This window comes from Dipodomys merriami, unplaced genomic scaffold, assembly GCF_024711535.1.
Source record: "Dipodomys merriami isolate MVZ:Mamm:240054 unplaced genomic scaffold, mDipMer1.0.p SCAF_26, whole genome shotgun sequence".
NCBI lineage: Eukaryota > Metazoa > Chordata > Mammalia > Rodentia > Heteromyidae > Dipodomys > Dipodomys merriami.
The window spans coordinates 18703891-18729335 of record NW_027204048.1 but is presented as its reverse complement, the minus strand read 5'-3'; the positions used below and the strand labels follow the sequence as shown (position 1 = coordinate 18729335).

Here is a 25445-nt window from a genome sequence, read left to right as displayed (position 1 = left end):
GCTCAAGGTGGAGTGCTAGCCTTGAGCAAAAAAGCTCAAAAAGGACAGTGTCCAGGCCCTAAATTCAAGCCTCACATCTGGCAAGCAAACACAAACACACACACACACACCACCGCCCCCCCAGAATTCTGAAGTTTTGATGAAAAGTTTTAAGAGATGTAGAATATCCGTAATTTTCCTATTGGTCATTAAGATCACTTTGCACAATGTGAGCTTGCATGGCTATTTTTAAGTTCTACACTTCCATGCAAAGTAAAGTACCCATACATAGTGATCTTCCTTTTATTATAGTCTAAAGTGTAATAACACTTATATTCCAAAGGAAAACTTAAATTCCAGAATACCTTAACAAAATCAGACATTTCAATTTAAGGAAAAAAGCAAAAATGTCCTGCCACGCTTACCCTCTTCTTACCATCATTTGCTACAAATTAGTGTATCATTTTGTGTGCCTCTCTCAAAACCTATTTACAGTTCTAGCTCATGTTAACAACAGGAATGACTTCTCAAAAGCATTAGTTTGATATATGATGTAATGCAAGTATTTTACCTGATAAGGTTCATAAAAAAATGCTTCTACACCTTCTGAAAATTCTCTAATTAAGCCAAAGGGATTTCCCAAAACATCAAGTCCAAGAATGAGTACATACATCTGCTTAATGGCCTAAAAATGAAACATGAACAATAATCCAATTAGATGACTATACTATTATTCTCTCTCTCTCTCTCACTCTCACACACACACACACACACACACACACACACACACACACACATCTCAAGTTTTCTAAAGTTAATATCCTACTACCAATTTCAACATGTAATCCATATTGTCCATTCATCATCATTCTTACTTTGAAAAAGCAATGGCATGTTAGAGATATAATACAACATCATGCTATATAAAACCCTACCTTATTCTTTTGTTGTTGTTGGTGGTAGTCAAGGGGCTTGAACTCAGGGCCTAAGTGCTGTCCGTGAGCTCTTTTTGCTCAAGGCTAACACTCTACCTCTTGAGCCATAGCGCCACTTCCAGTTTTCTAGTGGCTTATTGGAGATAAGAGAGTCTCATGGACTTTCCTGCCCAGGCTGGCTCTGAACCATGATCCTCAGATCTCAGCCTCCTGAGCAGCTAGGATCACAGGTATGAGCCACCAGTGCCTGGTTTAGAATATTTTAAAGTATTATTACACCATTATATGTGAGAGCTGTTATTACTACTACCCTTTTATAGATGGAGACAAAGGATGCCTAGGCCAAAGTGGGATTCCCCACCAGAAATCTTCAGTCTATCTCAGGAGATACAGGAAACTTTCTAGAAATGAAGTAAGTCATTTAAAATAATATATCTGGATGATTCGATAACTTTATATTAAAAATGTCATATCCATCAGTTACTAATAGTTTTCTTTGAACTAGTGTTTTAAAGTAAGTGGTATGAATTTACTTAGCTAAGATTTTTAAGATTTCTAATCTACATTGATCCAGAAAAAAACAAACAAACCCCCAAAACAACAAAAACACCCCAAACCGGACAAAAGGCTGAAAAATACAAAGGTAAAAAGCAGAAATGATGGTTGAGCTCAAGTATGTTTCCAAGTCTGAGAGAAAAAAAAGCCATGTAAAAAACTGAAAATAGTTACTTATTTCCTTGATAACTATACATCGTATATATACACTGTACATGAAGGTTTCACTATCAGTTTCACATATCATTGCCTCTTTGTAAGATAATCGTAGACAAACCTGCTTTGAATAGTGTCTTACTACTTCAGATTGTAGTTCAGATGTTGTATGAAACTGATAGTTGAGTTCAAAAAAGGCAAGCCTGGAACAAAAAAGTTATGTGTGTATTATACATTTATCTTACATACAAACACACGCATGTATATACAGGTGTATATGAATAAAGGGAAGAATGGAAAGAGGATGATTTTAATATTGAGGGGTTTAATATTGAATGGTTTTATTTTCTTAATTTTTTTCTCTACAACTAAGTACATTTTTCCACATAACTACATACTCTAGTCAATAATGTTCTAAGAATCTAATGAAATCTGTGGAATTTTTCTTCTGAAAAATCACCAATGTTTAGACATACTTAAGGAGATTTAGAGATGCATAGGACCCCAATTACTGACCACTAGAACTATTTCTCAACTCTCCTATCATGGGCCACATAGAAAATGGGTAATATAATGAGGTAAATATAATGAGGTAATGGCTAGGGTTCCATTTCTGCAGGTCCTGTCCAAAGCTAAGGAATTAAAGTCATCTAACTTTGAAATCTTTTCACAGCATATACTTGATGTGCTAATTGGGAAGCCCCATGCTTCCTGTTGCTGATGAAGAGAACAAGATTAGAAATTCCACTCAGCTGGTGTTATCAAATCTTTATTATTATATTTGAATGTTACCTAATCTTACCAAGATTGAGTCATTACTGTTACTAATACTCAGACATGTTAACTAAAGTGATCTTTCCTTATTATTTGTCTGTCTACCCCACTGGCGGGCCTCACAGTTGCTATGTCAGACACTTTACCAATTAGCCACACACCAGCCATTTTTCTCTGGTTATCTTTGATAGAGGCAGGCTCATCTGTTTACCTATCTGCATGTTAAACATACTTGAAAACAACATCCTGAACATCTGTAAGGGTGGCACCAATACTCTTCAGCAAAAGATTTAAAGAATGAACTGGAATTAGTCCTCCACGTTGTTCTGAATCTTTAGCTTCGTCTCTACCCGAACTCAGTGAAACACTTAAATGCAACTAAAGAAAGATAAAATAGTTTAAATTTCTTCATACTGACAATTTCAAGTTAAAAATCAGTTTCATTTTAGGTTCACGACCCCATAAAGATTTCTAAGTTAACTCAATTATGCCAAAGATCAGTAATTGAAAAGCTAAATTCAAAACTCAATATAGTTCTGTTTAAAATAACTTATAATAAGTTCAGTCCTTGAACAGGATGTCACTAAGTATACAACAAATCTGGCTTCAATCTTACCTTGTTGGTAAACTTAGTAAAATATTAATTTTTATGTATTTGCTAGTATAAAATTGAAAACCTACAAGTTAAAGCTATTGAAAATAAGTACATATCTCCAAAAGAATTCTAATTACTTGATGTTGTATGATGAAGCCAGCTAAAAAGCACTTTTGTGTATATTGCACACATATCTTGTATATGTGGTATGTAATAATTTTCTTCAAGCATTCTATAAGTAACTTATAGAAATTGTGGTAAAGTCTTAAATTCCATCCATTAACTCTTAAATCAAGTTCATTTTAGAAATTAATGAAAAGCTAATCATGTATAAACACGATACATGAAAAACTGAAAACTGTTATAGCTTTCCAGAAAATTAAGGTAAAATGTTAGGTCAAAACATAAACATAAAAACACATATGGATTATCTTTCTCATGAAACTGTAACTCCTCGGAATAGTATCTTTACATTAAAAAATATATTAAAAAAAAAAGAGGAAAAAACCCCAGGTTTGTAATAACGCAAGGTCTGTAATGGGACTACCATTTATGAAGGATAGCAAAAGAACTTCATTCGGCAGTAAGTTAAAGGACAATAAAGATATGAAAAAAAACAAACATGTATCCACATGGTTCTTCACTGTAATTTCTTTTCTTTTATTTTGGGGGGGCAGGGGGGGAAGGTCCGGTCATGGGGCCTGAACTCTGGGCCTGGGCGCTGTCCCTCAGCTCTTCAGCTCAAGGCTAGCGCTCTACCACTTGAGCCACAGCGCCACTTCCGGCTTTTTTCTTTTTGCTTATGTGGTGCTGAGGAATCAAACCCAGGGCCTCATGCATGCAAGGCAAGCACTCTATCACTGAGCCACCTTCCCAGCCCCTTCACTGTAATTTCTACATGCTAAAAAATTATTTCAAGCAAAAAATTTAAAGACCATTCCTTTGTTATTTAATATTTGTAATAGTAAAATTATAAATGTTTCTATGCCATTATAAAACATAATTTAAAAGATAAAATCAATTTGTTACTGTAAGAGACAATAAAATATTTTCCCTACCTTTATAGGAGATATATGAAAATATTCATAGAGACTGACTTGTGATTTATCTACCATTGAGACAGTTTCATATTCTTCTTTAAAACCCTCTATATCTTTGTGAAAAAGATCAACCTATGAAAGAAACATAAAATATTGGTACCTGAAAGGATATGTCTGCATGACAGTAGCTCACACACTGCAAAAAAACCTCCCCTGTCATAGCAAGAGTAAATATTGCTCATCATTGAAAGTTACTGCTTCGGAAGAGAAATTAACCATTTTACCATTAAGAACACTTTTCCTGCCATTCACAAACTGAGAAGTTTCCATTAAATGGCATCAACTTTTTCTTCATGTGACTATACATCTTACTTCAAAAGGCCAACTAATCTGTTTTATCAAATACTTTAAAAAAACCAGTTAGTATACATAGTAATATAAGAGAGGTTTATTATGATAATTCCATAGATGCTTACAGTGTACTTTAAACAAGTTCCTTTACAATAGTATTTTTTTTGTGTGTGTTGGTCATGGGCCTTGAACCCAGGTTCTGGATTCTGTGCCTGAGCTTTTTCACTCAAGACTAATGCTCTACCACTTTGAGCCACAATGCCACTTCTGAGTTTACCCCTCTATGATATTCTTAACCTATGTATGTGCATGCATGCGTGTATGTGTGTGTGTAACCCATGTATGTGCATGCATGCATGTATGTGTGGGAGAAAGAGAAAGAGAGAGAGAGAGAAAGAATGTAGCTGAATTGTGTATAATTACTTATAGTATTCTGGTAACTTCCTTAATCCAATCTAGAGAAGACAATAATACAACTATTATAAAAGGTGAAAGAAATTGAAAATAATTGCCCAAGAAGTGGCTAGTAGTTGTGATACTCATTAGTACTTCTCTTCCAAAAATTCACAGACCTAAGTTCAATGTTTTAAGAAATGGCCCAAGAACTTGACGACAAATATACAGAGAACATGCAATCAAAACACAGAGGAAAAAAATGAACTCTGAATCACAGAGAAATGTGGGAGTACACTAAATATATTGTGTTTAGATAATATTTAAATTACTAGAAGAGGAAAAAATACTTAATTTTCTAAGTTTATTGAAAAGCAGTAACATATCCACAAAGTTCAATAAACTAACTTCCAAGGGCTTTAACAGGAAATTCAACATCTTATTAAAAATACTGGAAGTTATATAGATATAAGGAGAAAAATATTAAAAGCAGAAAGAAAAATGACTTACTAAATACAAGTGCAATAAGAATAAGGCTGACTTTTTGGGAGAAATAAAAGGGAAAAAAAGTGGGTCACTGTGCTAAATAAAAAAAATTATCAACCAAGAATCCTATACCACATCATAACTACTTCTCAAAATGAAGGTGACAATACATTCTCAAACACAATCTGGTAACTTTTTACTAGCATACATATACTATTACAAAACATCCATGTAAGTTTCTCAGGTTGCAAGCAAGTGAGAAAGGTTCTTCTTATAACTAATTTAAAAACCAAATAGACATAACAGATATCTAACCTAACAACAGCAGCATTATATGTTTCTGAAGAGCACATGGAATTTTCTACAAGATAGACGGTTACACAAACATAAAACATACAATTCATTGCATTTGCTAGTAACACTTCCCCCACCCCACCCCACCCAAAAAACCCATGTGAAGAGTAGAGCGATGTTAGAAGTAGGGCTGATAAAATAATGTAATGTTTGGGTTGCAAGAATACTAAAAAAATGCAATAGAAAAGTAAGTGTATCTTGGTTTTCCTTATTTGCAATAACTAGTACATTTCTAGAACAAGCAGAAAAGGTAAAAAATTATGTAGATATGACCATATAAGATGATGTTAAGCAAAATGAACCTCAAGACAGGGACACAAGTGGTTTTCTCTTTCTTGCTATTGTTTTTAATGTACTTAAATGTGATTCTTTATATGAGATTCTTTTTTTTTTCTTTTTGGTTGGTCGTGGGACTTGAACTCTGGGCCTGGGCACTGTCCCTCAGCTCTTCAGCTCAAGGCGAGCGCTCTACCACTTGAGTCACAGTGCCACTTCTGGTTTTCTAGTGGTTTATTGGAGATAAGAGTCTCACGGACTTTCCTGCTGGGGCTGGCTTTGAACTGTGATCCTCAGATCTCAGCCTGAGTAGCTAGGATTACAGGCATGAGCCACCAGTGCCCAGCAGGAGAGACATTTAATAGTAATAAAAAGCTTAATTCATCCGGAAGATCTAACAACTCTGAACCTGTATGTCCTTAAAAACACAGTAATAAAGTGTACAAGGCAGGGCTAGAAATGTGGATTAGTGGTAGAGTGCTTGCCCAGCATGCATGAAGCTCTGGATTCGATTCCTCAGTACCACATAAGCAGAAAAAGCTGGAAGTGGTGCTGTGGCTCAAGTGGTAGAGTGCTAGCCTTGAGCAAAAGAGACTTAGAGACAATGCCCAGACCCTGAGAAATCGGGACTGGCAAAACAAAACAAAAACAAAACATGTACATGGCAAACATTGACACAAATGAAAGAATACATGAAAACCTTAAAGAATATTTAAGTCAACATTGAGAACTAGTAAATGAACTTAGTAAAATTGCAGATTACATGATCAACATAGAAAAACCGACTGTATTTTTATATATCCTAGCAACGAACAATAATAATACTGTGAAAATAATAAAATACTTGAAAATAAATTTAACAAAAGAAGTATAAAACCTATACCCTGAAAACTATAATACTATTAAAAGAAATTAAAGATCTACATTAGGGTAAAAATGTCATGCTCAAGATTTGGAAGAATACTGTTAATAGTGTACAGGTCTAAAGATTCAATGCTATTCCTAATCAGAAACCCACATGAATTCTTTAAAAAATTTGACAAGCTCATTTTAAAATTCACATGTAAGTCTAAGGACTCAGTATAGCCAAAACAATCTTGAAAAAGAGAAAGGAGGAAGATTTATTCTCCCAGATTACAAAATTTACTACAAAGCAATGATTATTAAGAAATACAGTTCTAAAACAAAAAAAAAATACAGTTCTGGCAAAAGGTAGACAGATCACTGGGAAAAATATGTCTGTCTAGTTAACCAATTTTCCACAGAAGTGCTAAGAGTATTCACTAGAAGAGCAGTAACTTTTGTAAAAACTGGTCCCAGAACAAGTGGAAATTCACTTGCAGAAGAGTATTGGGACCCATATACCATACCATATGAAAAAACAAACTAGGATACAATTAGGATCAAAGACCTGATTGTAAGAGCTAAAACTTCAGGGCTTAGATCCAAAGACTGGATATTTATGACCTTGGATTTAGAAAAGGATTCTTAGAAATCACAACAAAAGCATAAGTAACAACAACAACAAAATAGACAAGTGCCAGTGGCTCATGCCCATATTCCTTTCTACTTGGAAGGCTGAAGCTGGTGCAATTGGGTTTAAGGTCAGCTTCAGCAGAAAAGCTCATGAGACCGACTCCTGAACAAAGAGTGGAACAAAAGTGGCATACACCTGTTATTATGACGGAGGCACTCACCAAGACAAGAAGCAAGAAGCCAAATACAGCCAGCAAAAATCAGGGCTAGAGACCTGACTTTATGGTAGCGCCTCTGCCTAGGTTCAAACTCTAGTATCATCAAAAAAAAATTTTTTTTTAGAACAGAACGACATTGAAAACATTTGTGCTTCAAAAGACTACATAAAGAAAGTGAAAAGATGACAAATAAGACAGGAAAAAAACTGAAGATCATGTATCTGATAAGAGACTTGTATAAAAAATACAAAAAGCTTTATAATTCCATAAGACCTATGAACAGGCATGGATCCGAATGGACATGCAAGGTATATAAATGGCAAACTGGCCATGCGCCGGTGGCTCACGCCTGTAATCCTAGCTACTGAGGACGCTGAGATCTGAGGATCACGGTTCAAAGCCAGCCCAGGCAGGAAAGTCTGTGAAATTCTTATCTCCAATAAACCACTAGAAAACCGGAAGTGGCACTGTGGCTCAAGCAGTAGAGTGCTCTCCTTGAGCTGTAGAGCTGAGAGACAGCGCCCAAGCCCAGAGTTCAGGCCCCACGACCAAAAAAAATAAAAAATAAAAAAAATAAATAAATGGCAAACTAACACATCAAATAATGCTTAGTACCATTAGTCTTCAAACCAAATAAGAAACCATTCCATGTATACTAGAACAGAAATCTACACAGGGAGAAAGTGTATTAGTGGCTATACAGATTTAAGGTACTTGTTTCAGGGATGAGGAAAACACTCTGTAATTACATGGTAGTGATAGTTGCACAACTTTTGAATGTATCAAAAACTACTACATTTTAAATGAGCGAAATACAGGATTTTAGAATTGTATTTCAATGAATTTTGAGAAAGCAAAAAATATTTGCCTTTTTTTAAAGTTTTATTTATTTGAACATGACAGAAAAAAGAATTTCCTAACGAGAAATACCCTAAGTAAAAAATAAACCTCAGTATTTTGAGGACAAATTATCATACCACAACTAATGAACTGCCAACTTGAGGTCTTTTTATTTTCCATATAAATAATCTAGAACCCATACAGTCAGTAAAGTAAGCATCAAACAGTTGGACATGGAAAATTTAAACAATTTGTTGGCCCTGACTTTATCCATAAAGTTTGATAAGACTTTTGTAGTGTTTCTTAGTTTTCCCATCAAACACTACTACTGTAAATCTTACCTCTGTTATCTCTGTTTCTTCAGCTTCTGTCATAAGGTCTGCTAAAGCATAGACAAAGCCAAGATCTAACCTGAGATCCATTTCTTGAATCAATACTTTGAAGTACCTATATTACAAAGTAGAAAACTACTTAAAAATCACTAACTGCGTAAAAGGAAATTAGAAGTATTAGCTAAATATCAGAAACTTGAATTACATGATTAACCTTGCTTATCATACCAACAAACTAAAAATATGAAAATGGTTAGAGAGAAAAATGATGAAGTGGTGTATTATAACATATTATATATTTGAGTAAATCATAGAAACACAACAAAACTACTGTAGTAAAATTTCAGACAAGTAAATTCTAAGAGTTTGTGTACAGTTTGAAACAATTTTTACAAAATTAGAAAAATTAAAACTAAAAAGCTTAATGCTAACTAACAAAATTGGAGGGAGGATTTGAGTTGGGAATGATGGGGGAGAATGATGCACTGTACTTATAATTTGTTGAATAACCCCTTTCTACTACTAGTTAAAGGTACTAAAATGTAATTATAAAATCTTAATGGTTACATATACACATACAATAACACCGTATTAGAAAAGGCAAGGGAGAAGAGTTTATTGATCACAGTGATGAGGACAGGAATGAGATAGGAGCACTACACAGATGGATGCTGATGTAACACTATTTCTTAGAATGAGTAATGAAGGAATAGGCAATAAAACTTTTTCTTGGTTTCTAAAACAACATATTACAATTAACTCAAAAAAAGAAAACAAATATATAATAAGAAATATAAAGGTATATACATTCCATAGCCTTCTAAGTTCTAAGAATATAAATTAAGATTTTATTTTTATGATCTAATAATTCATACTTAAATCTTCAACTTAATATAAGATTTATTTTAAGGAGTGCAAATAATTCACATAAACAACAATTTTAAATGAGCAGAGGAGAAATATCTGAAGACACTTACTTAATGCGTGATATCTGGGAATGTCCTGCAGATCTCATGACAATGCTGACATCTGTAAAGGGCTTTGGTGCTGTATAGGTTGTAAATACATATGATTACTTTCAGGAAGCTTTAACCCAATTTAATATAGAGTATCAACTAAAATAACATTTGCAAAGTCCATAACAATCTTTACTTCTGACTCCAGGGCTGTCTTTTCAATAATGTACTACCACTCTAATAATTATTTCTAAAACTAAATGATTTTAAATTAAGTATCCATTAGAAACATCCATGAAACTGAAAATGCATTCCGAAGACAGTTACAGCAGATTTCTAGGTAAAGGACCTGCAGCATGTGGTTAAAAAGCTTCTAAGCAAATAATGAAAAGAATCCTCTAGTGTAGAGCCCACAGTATGGGTTCTTGGATGAAAAACAGGCAAAGGAAATGAAGTTGAGTGGCAGAGAGGGCCAAAAGAAAACTGAGGGAAGAGGGATAGACGAGAGAGGTCAACAGAAAAATGAAGAAGAAAATGGTAGAGAACATAGAATCTATTTTCCTATAGGAATTCTGAATTTGAAGTTCATTTTTTATTCCAAGGTCATAATAGTTTCAAGTTAGAGGTTTGCATATACTATGGTTTTAAAACTAGTACTTCTAAAACGTTATATATTTCCAATTAATTTTTTCTTTAGTATTTACATGAAGTTTTGTTGAACTTAATTGAGTACTTCCTGACCCCTTTGCAAAAAGTAGTTTAATATTCCAATGATCCTACAGAAATGGAATCTGAAGATGTTTTAACTATTTTTTTTTTTGTTTTAAAAAAAGCTAAAAGAACTGTTTTGGTAGTAATCTAATCTAAAAATAAAAACAAACCTGAATCCATGGTGACAGACTTTGGAGGTTTAATAGGATAAAACACAAATGGAAAAATAGCACCATGAATCTGATTTTGGATCTAAAAAGAAATAAAAACAAAACAAAACAAAAACAGGTCAGTTACAGTGTATCAATCATATAGCCTAACTAGAAAACAGGATTTAATAAGTAGAGGGAATCAAAATGTCTAGTCTAACAATACAAAGTAAACAGTATTTACTTAAAAGTCCTTCTCCAACTTTTCACTGTATTTTACACATATTGACTTCCATCTTGCTTTTTTCTTTGGAATCTACTATACTACGTCAGACATTAGACTACCTCTGCTTTCTTATATTTGCCTGTATTTTCCAAAAGACTCACCTGTATTCTATAAATCTGAATTCTAAATGATGACTGATGTGCAGATGTGCAATACTCCACTTTTAATGCTGGAAGATAATTCCTTCGTAGAGCTATCAAATGTGGGTTCAGAATTTTCATGTTATTACCATTAGGTGTTAAACGAACCTGCAAAATATGTACCCCCACAAAAAATTAACATGGAATGTAATTCCTCCATAAATGTTAGAAACTTAAACCAAAAATCTTTCAAGAAAATACTAATTTAAACAGTAGGTTAAGTCGGGCACTGGTGGCTCATGCCTATAATCCGAGCTACTCAGGAGTCTGAGATCTGAGGATCGCGGTTCAAAGCCAGCCTAGGCAGGAAAGACTTGTGAGACTCCAATCTCCAATAAACCACTAGAAAACCGGAAGTGGTGCTGTAGCTCAAGTAGTAGAGCACTAGCCTTGAGCTGAAGAGCTGAGGTACAGCGCCCAAGCCCAGAGTTCAAGCCCCACACCGACCAAAAAAAAAAAAAAAACAAAAAAACCCCCAGTAGGTTAATACCTTATATGGTTTATTTTTAGATCTTATAACCTCATAGCTATAAAGTTTATGGCTATTTATATGATCTTCATAGTTTGGTGTATCCTTTTTATGCAAATTTAAAATTTTACTACAAATAAAAATAAAGCAATAAAAGTTTTAAATAAAATAAACAGCCTGCTGGGAAGTTGGCTCAGTGGTAGAGTGCTTGCCTCACATGTATGAGGCCCTGGGTTCGATTCCTCAGCACCACATAGGCAGAAAAAAGCTGGAAGTGGTGCTGCCACTCAAGTGGTAGGGTGCTAGCCTTGAACTGAAGAGCTGAGGGACAGCACCCAGGACCAGAGTTCAGGCCCACAAAAGACAACACAACAACAACAAAACAGCCTCTGGGTTCCTATTAAATGAGTAATTAACAACTAGTTATCATATCAGAAAATTTAGTTTAATACATAGTACCACCCCTTTTAAAAATTTTACATGAAGTATATGCGTTAACTATGTTAAAATTGTTTCATTAAAAGCTAGATTTTCTTTAAAAACTCACTAGTGATTCCAATTCTAAGATAAAAATGAAAAATCCATGTATTAGTACTAAAAAATTTACCGAAACATGTGGTTCCAACTCAATAATCTTATCTTCTGAAGGTGAGGTTTCAGAATATTCCTTAAATTCTTTCTCCAATTTCTCATTGTGTTTTATACTCATTGGTTTCCACCTTGATTTTTTTTTGGGTTTTGTCTCCCAAACCACATCAGAACTTATAGGGAAAAACAAAAACCACAGTACTAATTTATAATAATATTCAATTTGCTTTTCTAATGCATACATTTTAAAACTCTCAGTTTGCAATAAGCGCAGTTATAAGCAAGCATGTTACAAATTTAAAAAACATAAATCCATTCAACTAACACTTATTTAGTTCTTAATCAGGTAGTATTGTAGGTGTTAGAGAAACAGTAAACATCTCTGCAGGTCTTCATTTTAGCTAGGGAATGACAAACAATAATAGCAATCATGAGTCATTTAATTGTAATATTCAAGAGGTGATGGTGCCTTTGGAAGAAGGAAGTTTAGGTAAGAAAACAGGGATCTGAAATCTTGAGATGTGTGAAGAAGAGCTGCAGTATGGTCAATGGTCAAAGGGGCCTCATGGAGAAGATAGCATGTGAGCAACATTGACAGTTACCCAGAAGACAAGGGAGAAGGAACATTTCAGGGAATTATCCACCTTCAGCAAAGACCCCATAGCAAAAGCACATCTGTAATGTGTGAAGATCAAGGTCAGCATGGTAGTTGCATTAAGATGTTAAATAATGTAAAGCCTTGTAGGACATTTTAAGTCTCTGAGTATCATTCTGAGGTAAGGAACAATTGAAACGCTGTAAGGTTTGAAACATGATATGATTTCTATTCTGTTAAGAATGTATGATGACTGGCTACTTGGGAGGCTGAGATCTGAGGATTGTGGTTCAAAGCTAGCCTGGGCAGGAAAGTCCATGAGATTCTTATCTCCAACAAACCACTAGACAACTCGAAGTGGCACTGTGGCTCAAGTTGTACAGTGCTCACCTTGAGCTGAAGAGCTCACGGATAGTGCCCAGGCCAAAAAAAAAAAAAAAAAGTATTATAAGCTGGGCACTGGTGGCTTATTCTTACAATCCTAGCAACTCAGAAGGCTAAGATGTAAGAATCACAATTTGAAACCAAACTGGGCAAAAAAGTTCAAATAACCAACAAAAATCTGGAAGTGGAAATGTGGCTCAAGTGGTAGAATGTTAGCCTTGAGTAAAAAAGCTAAAGGCAGCTATGCACCAGTGGCTCATGTCTGTAATTCTCACTACTCAAGAGGCTGAGATCTGAGGACTGAAGTTCAAAGCCAGCCCAGGCAGGAAAAGTCCCTGAGACTCTTATCTCCAATAAACCACTCAGAAAACCAAAAGTGGCACTGTGGCTCAAGTGGTAGAGCACTAGCCTTGAGTTGAAGAGTTGAGGGACAGCACCCAGGCCCACAATTCAAGCCCCATGACTGACCAAAAAAAAAAAAAAAAAAGAGTCTATAAATGGAAAATATGCAATGCTAACAGATTTCACTACAGAATGTCTATCTTCTAAAATTAGCTCATTATTTACAAGTTTAATCACCCAATTTATCTACTCTTAATAAATGTTAAATAAAAATCTGTGATGGTACCACGACTTGAAATCATAGCCTTATACTCTCATTTGGTTTTCTTAGTCCTGGCTAGCACTTGAACTGTGTTTTCAGTATGACATGTTGCTGATTCTTTTGAAATTCTTTGGCCCAGAGTTAGCTTTGAACTTGGATCTTCTAGGTCTCAGACTTCAAAGCAGCCAGGATTACAGGAGTGGGCCAATGGTGCCTGGTTTGTTCTTAATAAATTAATATTCGCCTAATGTGGAGGGAGAGAACTGGGGGCACAGCTCAAGTGGCAGAGCACCTGGCCTAGCAGGCAGAAAGGTCTAATTCAAACACAACTGCCTAGCCACTCCCACTGGAAAAGCAAGGCAGAGGCCATGCGTGACTCATTTTGCATTTACAGCATTTAGTATAGAAAATAACAGACAATAGTTTTAAGAGCCTTAAAATCCACATAGTACTAGAGAATTAATCTAGGGCCTCAAGAATGCCAGACAACTACTCTATCTCTTGAGCTGTGCCTCAAGCTCTTGTTTTTAAATTTATTTTCTTATTTTTGATATGGTCTTTCTACCTTTGCCCAGCTGACCTCAAACTCTGAACCTCCTGCTTTGACCTCCAGAGGATCTGAGCTTTACAGTGTGTGCCACTGTCATCCAGGAGACCCATTAACTAAAATAATAACTTAAATTTGGGGGTTACAATAAATACTTTCTTATTTTGTTTTTTGGGGGGGTCCAGTCATGGGGCCTGAACTCTGGGCCTGTGTGCTGTCCCTCAGCTCAAGGCTAGCTCTCTACTACTTGAGCCACAGAGCCACTTCCGGCTTTTTTTTTCTGCTTATGTGGTACTGAGGAATCGAACCTTGGGCCTTATGCATGGAAGGCAAGCGCTCTACCACTGAGCCACCTTCCCAGCCCACAATAAATACTTTCTAATAAAAGTTTTAACATTTCTTTTGAAATGGCATTTATGCCCCTCAATAAGAGGTCAGCAACATTTAATTTACATAGAAATTTAATTTATATACCTTTCATATGCATTTATGAGTTTCAGTAAATGGTTAAAACTATATTCTAACTATATGCATATTAGAAGAAATGCCCTCCACATTAGGCCAAACACATATCATCTCTCCATATTTATAATATATACTAGATATAGAAATTTTAAGTATTTATGAATAGGAAAAATAAGGGCATAATGGAGAGATAAAGAGCTTTACTGATGATATCTCACAAGGTGGAACAATCTAATTACATTAGATGTCTCCTATGGCTAACAATCTAACTACATTAGATCTTAAGATGCTAAGGTAAAATTAGACAGTGACTGTCTTTAATCTGCCAACAACTACTTATGGAACATCTACGTTCTACCTGCACCATAATGGTAAAAGATAAATACATTTTATGATATGTTCAATATTTCTTCTAAGTTAAATAGATATAACTTTTGGAGCACAAGATTAAAAGCACCAAGGATCTATAAATCTGGTTATTTTTTACAGTTTTAGGGAAAAGGAAAAAACTCAACTGAACTTATATTGATGAACAGTCAACAAACAAGCCTAAAATCATTTTACATTTGTAACAATCATCATTTGATTAAGAACTGATTAAATTATGTCTAACCTTGTAATGCCTATATAGGCGACTTCTTGCTTTGTGTAATTGTTGACAAGAGATATCCCAACATCTTGCAGTGCCAACACAATCTCTTGTTCTGCTAACTCAGCTTTCTCACTTTCATAGGTTGCTTTAAACACCTTTGGATCTTCAGTGAATAAAATAATGCGTTGCAAGCCTTCGAAGAAGGAAACTAAATAAATAGTTTTTTCTCCCAGATTTATAGGTGTCATCATGTCCTAAAAGAAAAAAACCCCCCAAAATTAAGAGTTTGGTTTCAACCAACACAGGTCTAGATTCTAAAATAAGAATATTTATAGGGTCTACTTCATAGGCCTGGGTTGGCCAAGTAAATGAATTAATATTCAGATAATAATAGGAGACTTAAAAGTAATCATTGTTAGTTGCTTGATAGGATTAATGACAACCAATTGAGTTAATACTGCACAATACATGAAATTTTTCATTATTGAAATCACATGCTGTCAGCTACTGCTAATATTATTCTGAAGTTATCCATCAGTAAGATGGGTCGATTGTTTGCTCTTCTTTAGCATCTTAATGAAATCTAATTAATTTTCTTTTGTAGGATGATTAAAAAGTACTTCCTTTATTTCACTCTAGGTTTGCAGACATGTGCTAAGTATTAAAAGTTGTTTCATATTCTCTTTGATATAAATATCTCCTTTGACAGATGAATCAGAAGGATAGAAACATCTTACATCTATCTGTGTTTCAGGCTTCATAAAGTACTGACGTTCTTATCACAGGGTTAATTATGTAGGGAGCTCTATATAAACAGATGGGTAGGTTCAGTAACAATTATAGCACATTCTAGTAATTAATAGACAAGAATTCCTAGCGAACAAAGAAAACTTTACAATAAAATCAGAATATAACCCACAGAAATTAAACACTGAAGTTTCCATAAATTTATTATCTAGGAACCATGGCATTACTTATAAAACATACAACTGTATAACTACATATAGTCTAGTATCTCATAACAAATTTTAGAATCATCTTTATAAACTCCAAACTGTCACCCTTATCTAAATAAGAAAAGTACTAATCAACAGATCAATTAAATAACAATATATTTTCTAGTTAAATCAACAATTTATAAAGCTCAGTCTGGCCAATTATAGGTTTCTTAAATACAATTAAAAAAACACCTATACAAGATTCCTTAACAATATTGGAAGACAATGGAAAAACATGCGCAATCAATATTCTAAAGAAACTAACTCCAAACTCCTAATTCTTTACCTGGAAAGAAAGATGTTTTTACACAAAACTCCTAAAGTTCACATCATCAAGAGACTGGCAATGAATTCTACACAAGAAATTAAGCAGTGATAAAAACTAAGTGATCTGGGCTGGGAAGGTGGCTCAGTGGTAGAGCGCTTGCCTTGCATGCCTGAGGCCCTGGGTTCGATTCCTCAGCACCACATAAGCAAAAAGAAAAAAGCCAGAAGTGGCTCTGTGGCTCAAGTGGTAGAGCGCTAGCCTTGAGCTGAAGAACTGAGGGACAGCACCCAGGCCCAGAGTCCAGGCCCCACGACCGGACCCAAAAAAAAAAAAACAAAAACAAAAAACTAAGTGATCTAAGAGAGGTCAAACAAAACAGGAATTCTATATAAATAAAACAGTACCTATGTAGGAAAAATAATTTATAAAATAATTTATTTAGCTATGATAAAACTTTAGGTGAAAGCCAGGTGCCAGTGGCTCACACTTGCAATTCTAGCTACTCAGGTGGCTGAGATCTGAAAATTGTGGTCAAATCCAGTTTAGGCAGGAAAGTCCATGAGGCTCTTTTATCTCCAATTAACCACCAGAAAACTAGAAAACTGGTGCTGTGGTTCAAAGTGGTCAGCATTAACCAGTCTTGAGCAAAAAGAGCTCAAGGACATAGCCCAGGCTCTGAGTTCAAGTCCCATGACCAACTAAAAAAAAGAAAAAAAACCTTAGATGAAGTTCTTTGACTATTCAGGAAATCCTTTCCTGCAACAGAAGTTTAGTAAACACCATACAGTAAAATATTGAAAGTATTTTTAAGTTCAGAAATAGGGAAAAAATGGCAATTACAGAAATATAACAATATAAAGATTCTATTGGGTAAAATAAGAAAAAAAGGGAAATGAAAATATTAGAAGTAAAACTCTCATTGAACTTGCATTATTTATTGTTCTTTTTTATCCTTCAATGAAGGATAAAAAAATGAACATTTTTAAAATGTGAGTGAAATGAAAAGAGGGTAAGATCTAGGAGAGAAGGTATTTTAATAAGCTTTGTATTGGGAGCAGTTTTTTCTAAAAATCAACTACCAATTCTAAAAGCAGAAGCAGACTACAAGATTAGGACTGTTGGCTAAATAAATGGTAGTCTCCTGGGAATGTGAGAACCCAAAATAGAATTTAGGAAATGCCACAAACAAGTGAGCAACCTTTCAGATTTTTAGTTGAATATCCCAAGGACTACCTTTTAGGTACTCGGGTTAATTAGATTCAGTTTCACGAAGTCCAAGGAACAGATTCAAGTCATCTATATCCCCTTGCGAGTTTAGGTAATCTGCCTTTATACTAATTGTCTGCAAAAGGTAAAAACTACTTTCTGAAAAGGGAGCCTCAAACTATTATAGTTTTATATTAATATTACATATATTTTGCCATGGCACCCTGAACAATATAAATGCAGCACCTTGCAAACTTACAAAAAAAAAATGATCAAGTTAAAGCCAAAGAAAGATTAAATTAAAAAATAGAATACTAAACACAATTTAGAAACTGGTGAAACCGAAACATATGAATAAAAGATATTAAAAGATTCAAAGTGTTTCCTGGGGGGGAAAATAACTTATAAAATTGATAAATTCTTAGCAAAAGCCATTAATAAAAAGGAAAGAAAGCACAAATAAATAATACCAGGAAGGAAAAAAGGCATCACTGTAAATACTAAAAAGATAAAAAGCTGGTTACAAAACTATCAATTCCAGACATGTGAGAGTTTGACTTAATAATTCATCCTCAAAATAAAATACAGTTCAAAAATCACTTAATAACTTTCAATAAAATGCAAAAAATTCAACAGTGATCCATTTACACAGAGAAAAATATTTTATCAAACAAGGTAGTCTGCCTTAATTTGATATAAATTTCTTTTACAAAAGAAAACAAATACCTAGAGCAAAGATATACTTAATGATAAGTTTCAGTCTTCAAATTAAAAAGGGAACGAGTGGAGGCTACAATGCTTGATAAGAAATGTACTCATTATCTTGCCCAGGTAATTGTAACCCCTCTGTACAGTATTTTCACAATGAAAAAAAATTAATAAAAAAAAGGGAACGAATGCATCATCAGCCTAATAGAAAGCACAATGAAGTAATAGCCAAAACTTATTTTTCACAACGACAAGGAAACATTACTATATAGTTTTTATGTTTCCTTTAAATACAGAAAAGCTTTGTTTATGGGTTGTATACAATAAATCAGAATGGTTCTATTCCTGTGGAATAATAATCAGTGCTCCCAACTTTCCAGTTGGATTTAACTTCTGGCTGGAATTTGAAAAAATGAAAAACAAAAAAAGCAAAGTTCAAAAAAGAAGCTCAAATAATGCTTTTTAAGTCTCTGGTAGTTTTCTTACAAGTGTAGGCGTAAAACTGTCCTTAAAATCAGCAATGGTGAAAAAGCATGCCTTTGTTAAGAACAGAGGCTGCTGGAGACATTGGAGCAACCATTCTAATAAATACTCACATCCTTTTGTGTTACTTCTCCATGGCTCTTCCCACAGCTCCATTTCAGCTTTCTAGAGCCCACTGGGTCAGTCCAGGTATAGAACACTGCTTTTTCAGGAGGAAGGACATCTTCTATTTCACTGATAGAACTGATAAAAAGAACAAAGTATGCAATGAGTTAAATACTACCACCTAAAGAGTATATATAAGTAGAACAAAATCATATTTTATTAATTCACAGCCTATTGAGATGCAGTTCTAATTAAGATGAAATGAAAAATTCAATATCTAGTCTCTTCAGACTGTATAAACCTTATGCCTTTTACCAAAAAAAAAACACAACATTTTCTTAGAAAATAAGCACATTTCAAAAGCTGGGTGCCAGTGGCTTCTGCCTAGGCTACTCAGAAGGTAGAGATCTGAGGATCATGGTCCAAAAGCCACCCTGGGCAGAAAAATTCCTGTAAGACTCTTAACTCCAATTAATCACTCAAAACCAGAAGTGGAGCTGTGGCTCAAAGGAATAGAGTGTTAGCCTTGAGCTTAAGAGCTCAGAGACAGCACCCAGAGTTTAATCTCCACAACAGAAAACAAAAGAGATGGGGGAGGGGGAGAGGGGAAAGAGGGGGAGGGAGAGGGGAAAGAGGGGGAGGGGGAGGGGGAAAACAGTATTTCAAGGGAAACAGCTGGCTGACAAAGGAAATAAACTTTGTTTTTGTTTTAATTTAAATCATGGAAAAATATTCAAGTTATGTTCTCCATCTACCTAACTAGCAATCCTTTTCTAAGTATCAGTCTTGCTGTAGAAAAACAACCAAAAATGTAGGTCAATTTTTACCTTACCCCAGATAGAATGACCATCATCATGAATAAATAACAGATTTGGCATGGATGTGGGTGAAGGGGAACCCTAATACACTGTTGAGGTATTAGGAATATTGGTGTACTTGGAATGCAAACCTGTTCAACCACTCTGAAAAGCAGTACGGAGGTTCCTCAAAAAATTAAACATACAAATACCCATGATGCAGCAACTCTACTTTGGGCATTTATCCAAAAGATTACAAAGCAACACACAGAAAACCACCAGCACAATTCTGTTCATTGAAGCACTATTCACCATAGCCTAGGTATGGAATCAGCCCAGATTCCCCTCAACAAATGAACAGACCAAAAAAAAATGTACACAATGGAATGTTACTCATCCATTAGAAAGAGTAATACTGCATCATTTGCAAAGAAATGGAAGGAGTTGGAAAAAAATTCTTAAGGGAAGCCCTGAGAGACAAAAGTTACATGTGGAAGCCAGAATTGGTTTATATATATTTAAGTACTACTTTGGGTGGTAGGCAAGTGTACACAAATGTATTAACTGAAATATAGTGGATTCAGGGGAGAGCTTGAACAGTGTAATTCCTTAGAAAGAAAAAAAGCATAGTTCAGCAAAATAAATACCAGGAAACAGGTACTTGAAAGGTGTGGGGTGGGATCAAGGTAAGAACAGTAGATGAAGGAAGAAGGGAGAATATAACTAACTCAATGTATATCCTATGAAATTAAGAAAAGTGAGTTTGTAGAGATGATTGAGAAATTAAGAAAAGTGAGTTTGTAGAGATGATTGAGAAGTTGAAAGAGCAGACCCTTATCAAGATAAATTGTATTCATATACACTTGCTGAATGGCAACTCCTTTGGACAACTACTTAAATAAAAATATTTTTAAACCTGTAGATATGATATATAAAAATTCAATGACTCACAAAAATATTTCCATAAAGAAAAAATTATGGAAGTTATTAACGTAAGAAATAATAAAATATAAGATTTTCTAAGCCAAAAAAAGCATACCTTAAAGACTAAAAAGATTTCATTGGGTATCAGACAATATTAGTGAAAACTGGATACTATCGGGTATATGTGTATGTGTTGTGTGTATATATAACTTCACAAAATGTTTGAATTTTGAGAAAATGAGGGTAAGAGGAGTGATGTCTTTAAATATAATGGAAGGTGGCTCAGTGGTAAGAGCGCTTACCTTGCACGCATGAAGCCCTGGATTCGATTCCTCAGCACCACATAAGCAGAAAAGGCCAGAAGTGGCACTGTGGCTCAAGTGGTAAAATGCTAGTCTTTAGCTGAAAAGCTGAGGGACAATGCCCAGACCCAGAGTTCAGGCCCATATATATATATATATATATATATATATATATATGAAAACCATAGCTAACTTTAAGGAATAAAAATGAGCTTGCTTTATTTTCTAAAATTCTCTACATAAATGAGAGACCCTCAAATGCACAGAAACCTAGGCTACAGGTATGTGTGTGGGAGATGTAGGTCAAATGATACAAACAAAATGTTAGAGCAGAGATATGAAAAATGATTGAAAAATATTCCTTGCGTAAAATTTTACTAGCTATATCTCTGAAAAACAATGGGAAGTCAAGGAAAAGGAAAACCACAGTCAGGGAAGTTAAACTATCTACAACTCCATAAGGAAGTAACAATACAATGTAACCAATGCTCTAGGCTGTATATTCAAAAGAGCTATCAAACACTGGATAAATAGTTAAGGTGTGAGGAAAGGAACCACACAGAAGTGGAAGTTTTTCAGCAGGGAGATGCATCTACATAGATAAAAATGCAGAGTAGGACCCACAAAATTCAGGGAACAATGAATTTCAGTTCATCTTAAGCATAAGGTCAGAGCTAAACAACAGAAAGAAAAATGTTTAGCAAGGGATTTAAAAAATATGCTTCATTTTTATGGTTTTACACTCAGGGCCTTACTTGCTAGGCAGATGTTAACAGAAACGAGCTATGCCTCAGCACTTTTTTGATATAATTAATTTTTTGGTAAGAATATCTTATAGAGGAGTTACAATTACATGGGCAAGATAACGAGTACATTTCTTATCAAGCATTGTTGCCTCTCTTGGTTTCCCCTTCCCATCCCTTCCCATCCCCCCCCCCCCCAACCAAAGTTGTAAAGTTCCTTTTTCAACATAATGATTTGTACATCTCATTGTTGCAATGGGTCCACCTGTATCCCTCGTTAAAGGATTTCTTTTTGCCCTTCCCCTCTACAAATTATACCAACATCAAATACAGTGAAAGCATGGGTTATACAGTAGGGGAGGGACATACAAAGCAACATAGAAATCATCTTATAAATATGTTAGAAACAATAGCATGAAAGAAAAAAAAAACATTTGAATACTTATATTGGGATTCATTCCCCTAACATCAACTTATCTGACCTTTTCTGCTTGACTCATATATTTTTTGAGACAGGACTGCAATCCAACCTATGCCTACATGCAGCTGGGATTACAGATGTGCCCCACCATACCCAGATTATTTGGGACTCAAATCAAGATCCTTCCAATCTCTGCCTCCCAAATAGCTGTTGTCACAGGAATGTACCATCTCACTTGACTCCTAAATACAGCTGAAAAGAAATGGGAAATAACTAAAAGACTCTAAATTGGGAAGAGATATGGCTGTACTTAGTATTTTTATAAAGTAACATATGCTGGAGAATGGAGGGTTTACCAGAGATAAGACTAGACAAAGTGTAGACAGACATCCAGTTTATGTAAATAGGTAAGAATGCTGGGTTCCTGAACTAGGATAACATTAAACAAAAGACTTTAAAAATGGTTCAACTAAGTGATGGTGTACCATTAAGAAGGCTGAAAATCTAAAGGATCATAGTTTGAAGACATCCTAAGCTGAAGAGTCCATGAGAGCAAAAAGCAGGGCTGGAGGTTCAGTGCCAGCAAAATAAGTAAGCCAAACAAGTGTGTGAAGCTAAGTTCAAATTCCATACTGCCAACCTTCCCCTACTCCAGAAAACACAGATCAACTAATGACACAATGCAGGGAGGCAGGAGAAATCTAAAATGACACAATTGGGTAACACTGAGAGGTAACTGACTGAGAGGATAACAAGTAAAGGGATGGATTCTGTGGTGTAAATGAAAAGGTATGGTTAGAACCACTGTGGGGGTCGTCTTAGGTGATATTTAGGAGGAGATGGGAGACTGCAGCTCAATAAAAAGTCTTATTGGAGTAATATTTGAGGAAAATATGCATAAATAACTGAAGTTTCCATTGGTCTTGATGACATTACTAAAGACTATACAGAGTAAGAACAGAATGAGATTAGAACTAGGATTAACTTCCTGTAATATTTGACAGTAGGTAGAAAGAGGAATCCATAAGAGAAGTAGAGTCAATATCTATGACTGTGCACATATAGGAGTACAAATCGACATAAAAGAGATCTACCTGAAAATCCATCTTTAACTTAGCACTATTCACAATAGCCAAGCTTTATAAGCAAGCTAGGTGTACAACAGCCAATGAATGAACGAAGAAATGTAGAATGGTATATTACGCATCAGTATAAAGGAATCAAATTATGTCTTATGCAGGAAAATGGAAGCAAAGATAATCAGGTTGAATGAAATAAGCCAAGCTCCAAAAGCCAAATATCCCCAAATTCTTGCTCGTATTTGGAATCTAGACCTAAAATGATAATACTTTTAATAATGGACATGAACATAAAAGAAAACTGATGGGATTAATGGAACAAAGGGGAAAAAGAAAGAATATCTGAAGTCAAGAAGATCAAAGGTAGTAGATATACCTAGGTATGAAAGCATAATGAAAACGAAAAGAAGGTATGAACTTGTTCAAAGTACAATGAATGCATCAGCTATGAAAATAATATAGTAAAACCCTTTGTACAATTAATAGCAACAACCCTCCAAACTCTTTCCTTTTTTCTTTTTTTTGCAAGTACTGATACAGGTCCTGAGAGCAGTCCTTTAGTTTTCTTTGTTCAACAAAGGACATGTTCCATTTCTGTCTCTTTGGTGGTTAATTAGGGTTAAGAGTCTCATGGATTTTCTGCCTATGCTGGCTCTAATGTCAGCCTCCCAAGTAGCTTGGATGACAGGTGTGAGCCACCAGTGCGTGGCTGGCTCAATACTGTGTTTAAAACCAACACTTTAAAGTTCTTTTTTAAAAAATACTTCAATTTTAAATCCAAGATCAGTGTTAATTCCTCCAGACTGCTAATTTTATAAATTTCTATTACATGCTCTTTCAAGTCTCAAAATTTCACCAAAGAATCATATTCTGGTATCTCCATTATCCATCCCTCTTAAAAAGTATAGTAACGTAGTGGATAAGATTTCTGCATTGTGCTATAAAGGAAAGCAAAGCAAAAAAAAAAAAAAGACCAAGTTCAGCCTTAGTCTCAGTAAGAGCTGAGAATTAAGCTATAATGCCCCACAATATCTTCAATACGTAAAGGACTAAACATATTTTAACTTATTTAATTATCCTAGCCTATTTATAGGAGACAATTATCCTACTTCCAAAAAAAATATATCCTACTAGCTATGTACCACCACAATGGAGAAAAGAGTAACAAAACAATCTTCTGTAAGGTTTAATTCTCTGAACAGTGGTTTAGGAAAGGCTACTTGAGGAGGAAAGGCAAATGAAAGATCATTTCTATTTGACTCTGACAGTTTTGATTAACCAATCTGCTATAGTGTGAATGTGCTATACTGAAATGTAATTGCTAATGTAACAGTATGAAGTCATAGGTCCTTTAGGAGGGGGATCAGTGGCATAATATAAGAGGTTGAATGTAGCTAGCTGTCCAGCCTTCTGCCATGTGGAGACCCAGCAAGAGAAGGCCAACTACGAAGCAGAGTGGAGCTTCATCAGTCACTGCTCTGCTTCATCTTGACCTACTCCAAAACTGCAAGGACCGAGTTTCTACTGCTTATAGATCACTCAGAATAAGATAATGTTTGTAGTATCAGTCAAAACAACTTCTTAGTTATAATTTACTTTCATAAACATATATAATATGCTATTTACACAATAAAAGTACAATTTATACTGTGTAAGTACACAATACACTGTTTTTATAATATGAATAGTAATAAAAAGTCTCAAACACATGTGAAAACAAGAAACCAGGAAGAGTTCTAGGCACTTTTGCTAACTTACACCCGTGATCCGTACTTAGTATTTGCTTAACTTTTGATTTTTTTGGTGCCAGCTTGAACTCAGGGCATGGGTACTGTTCCTGAACTTCTATGCTTTGCTCAAGGCTGGTGCTCTACTACTTGAGCCACAACTCTTCTTTTGGCTTTTGTTGTTTAATTGGAGAGTCTCGGACTTCTCTGCCTGAACTGGCTCTGAACCATGATCCTTGGGTCTCAGCCTCTTCAGTAGCTAGGATTATAAGGAGTTTGCCATTGGTGCGCCTGAATGCTTGCTTGAATTTTACTTAAAAATTAGAAATCATACATTTGCAGTGGAAGGAAAGTATAAATGTACTAATATGAACTTGCTGTAAAATAATCAGTCAATAAAATAAACAAAGAATAAACTCAAGATAACATGGAACCATG

General features: G+C 34.9%; 1 protein-coding gene across 3 annotated transcripts in view; it reads right to left on the bottom strand.

Moving 5' to 3' along the window:
- The window catches only part of Vps13a (vacuolar protein sorting 13 homolog A), a 176116-nt gene that overhangs the window by 32805 nt on the left and 117866 nt on the right, over positions 1–25445 (bottom strand). For all 3 annotated transcript variants that reach the window (XM_070035786.1, XM_070035785.1, XM_070035787.1), the window contains exons 53-63: positions 19023–19152; positions 15268–15500; positions 12079–12232; positions 10964–11110; positions 10598–10679; positions 9738–9807; positions 8770–8875; positions 4053–4166; positions 2632–2777; positions 1747–1828; positions 551–664 (exon numbers count right to left, since the gene is read on the bottom strand). In XM_070035786.1, the coding sequence (XP_069891887.1) occupies positions 551–664; positions 1747–1828; positions 2632–2777; positions 4053–4166; positions 8770–8875; positions 9738–9807; positions 10598–10679; positions 10964–11110; positions 12079–12232; positions 15268–15500; positions 19023–19152 (1378 nt within the window). The remainder of the gene's footprint in view (positions 1–550; positions 665–1746; positions 1829–2631; positions 2778–4052; positions 4167–8769; positions 8876–9737; positions 9808–10597; positions 10680–10963; positions 11111–12078; positions 12233–15267; positions 15501–19022; positions 19153–25445) is intronic.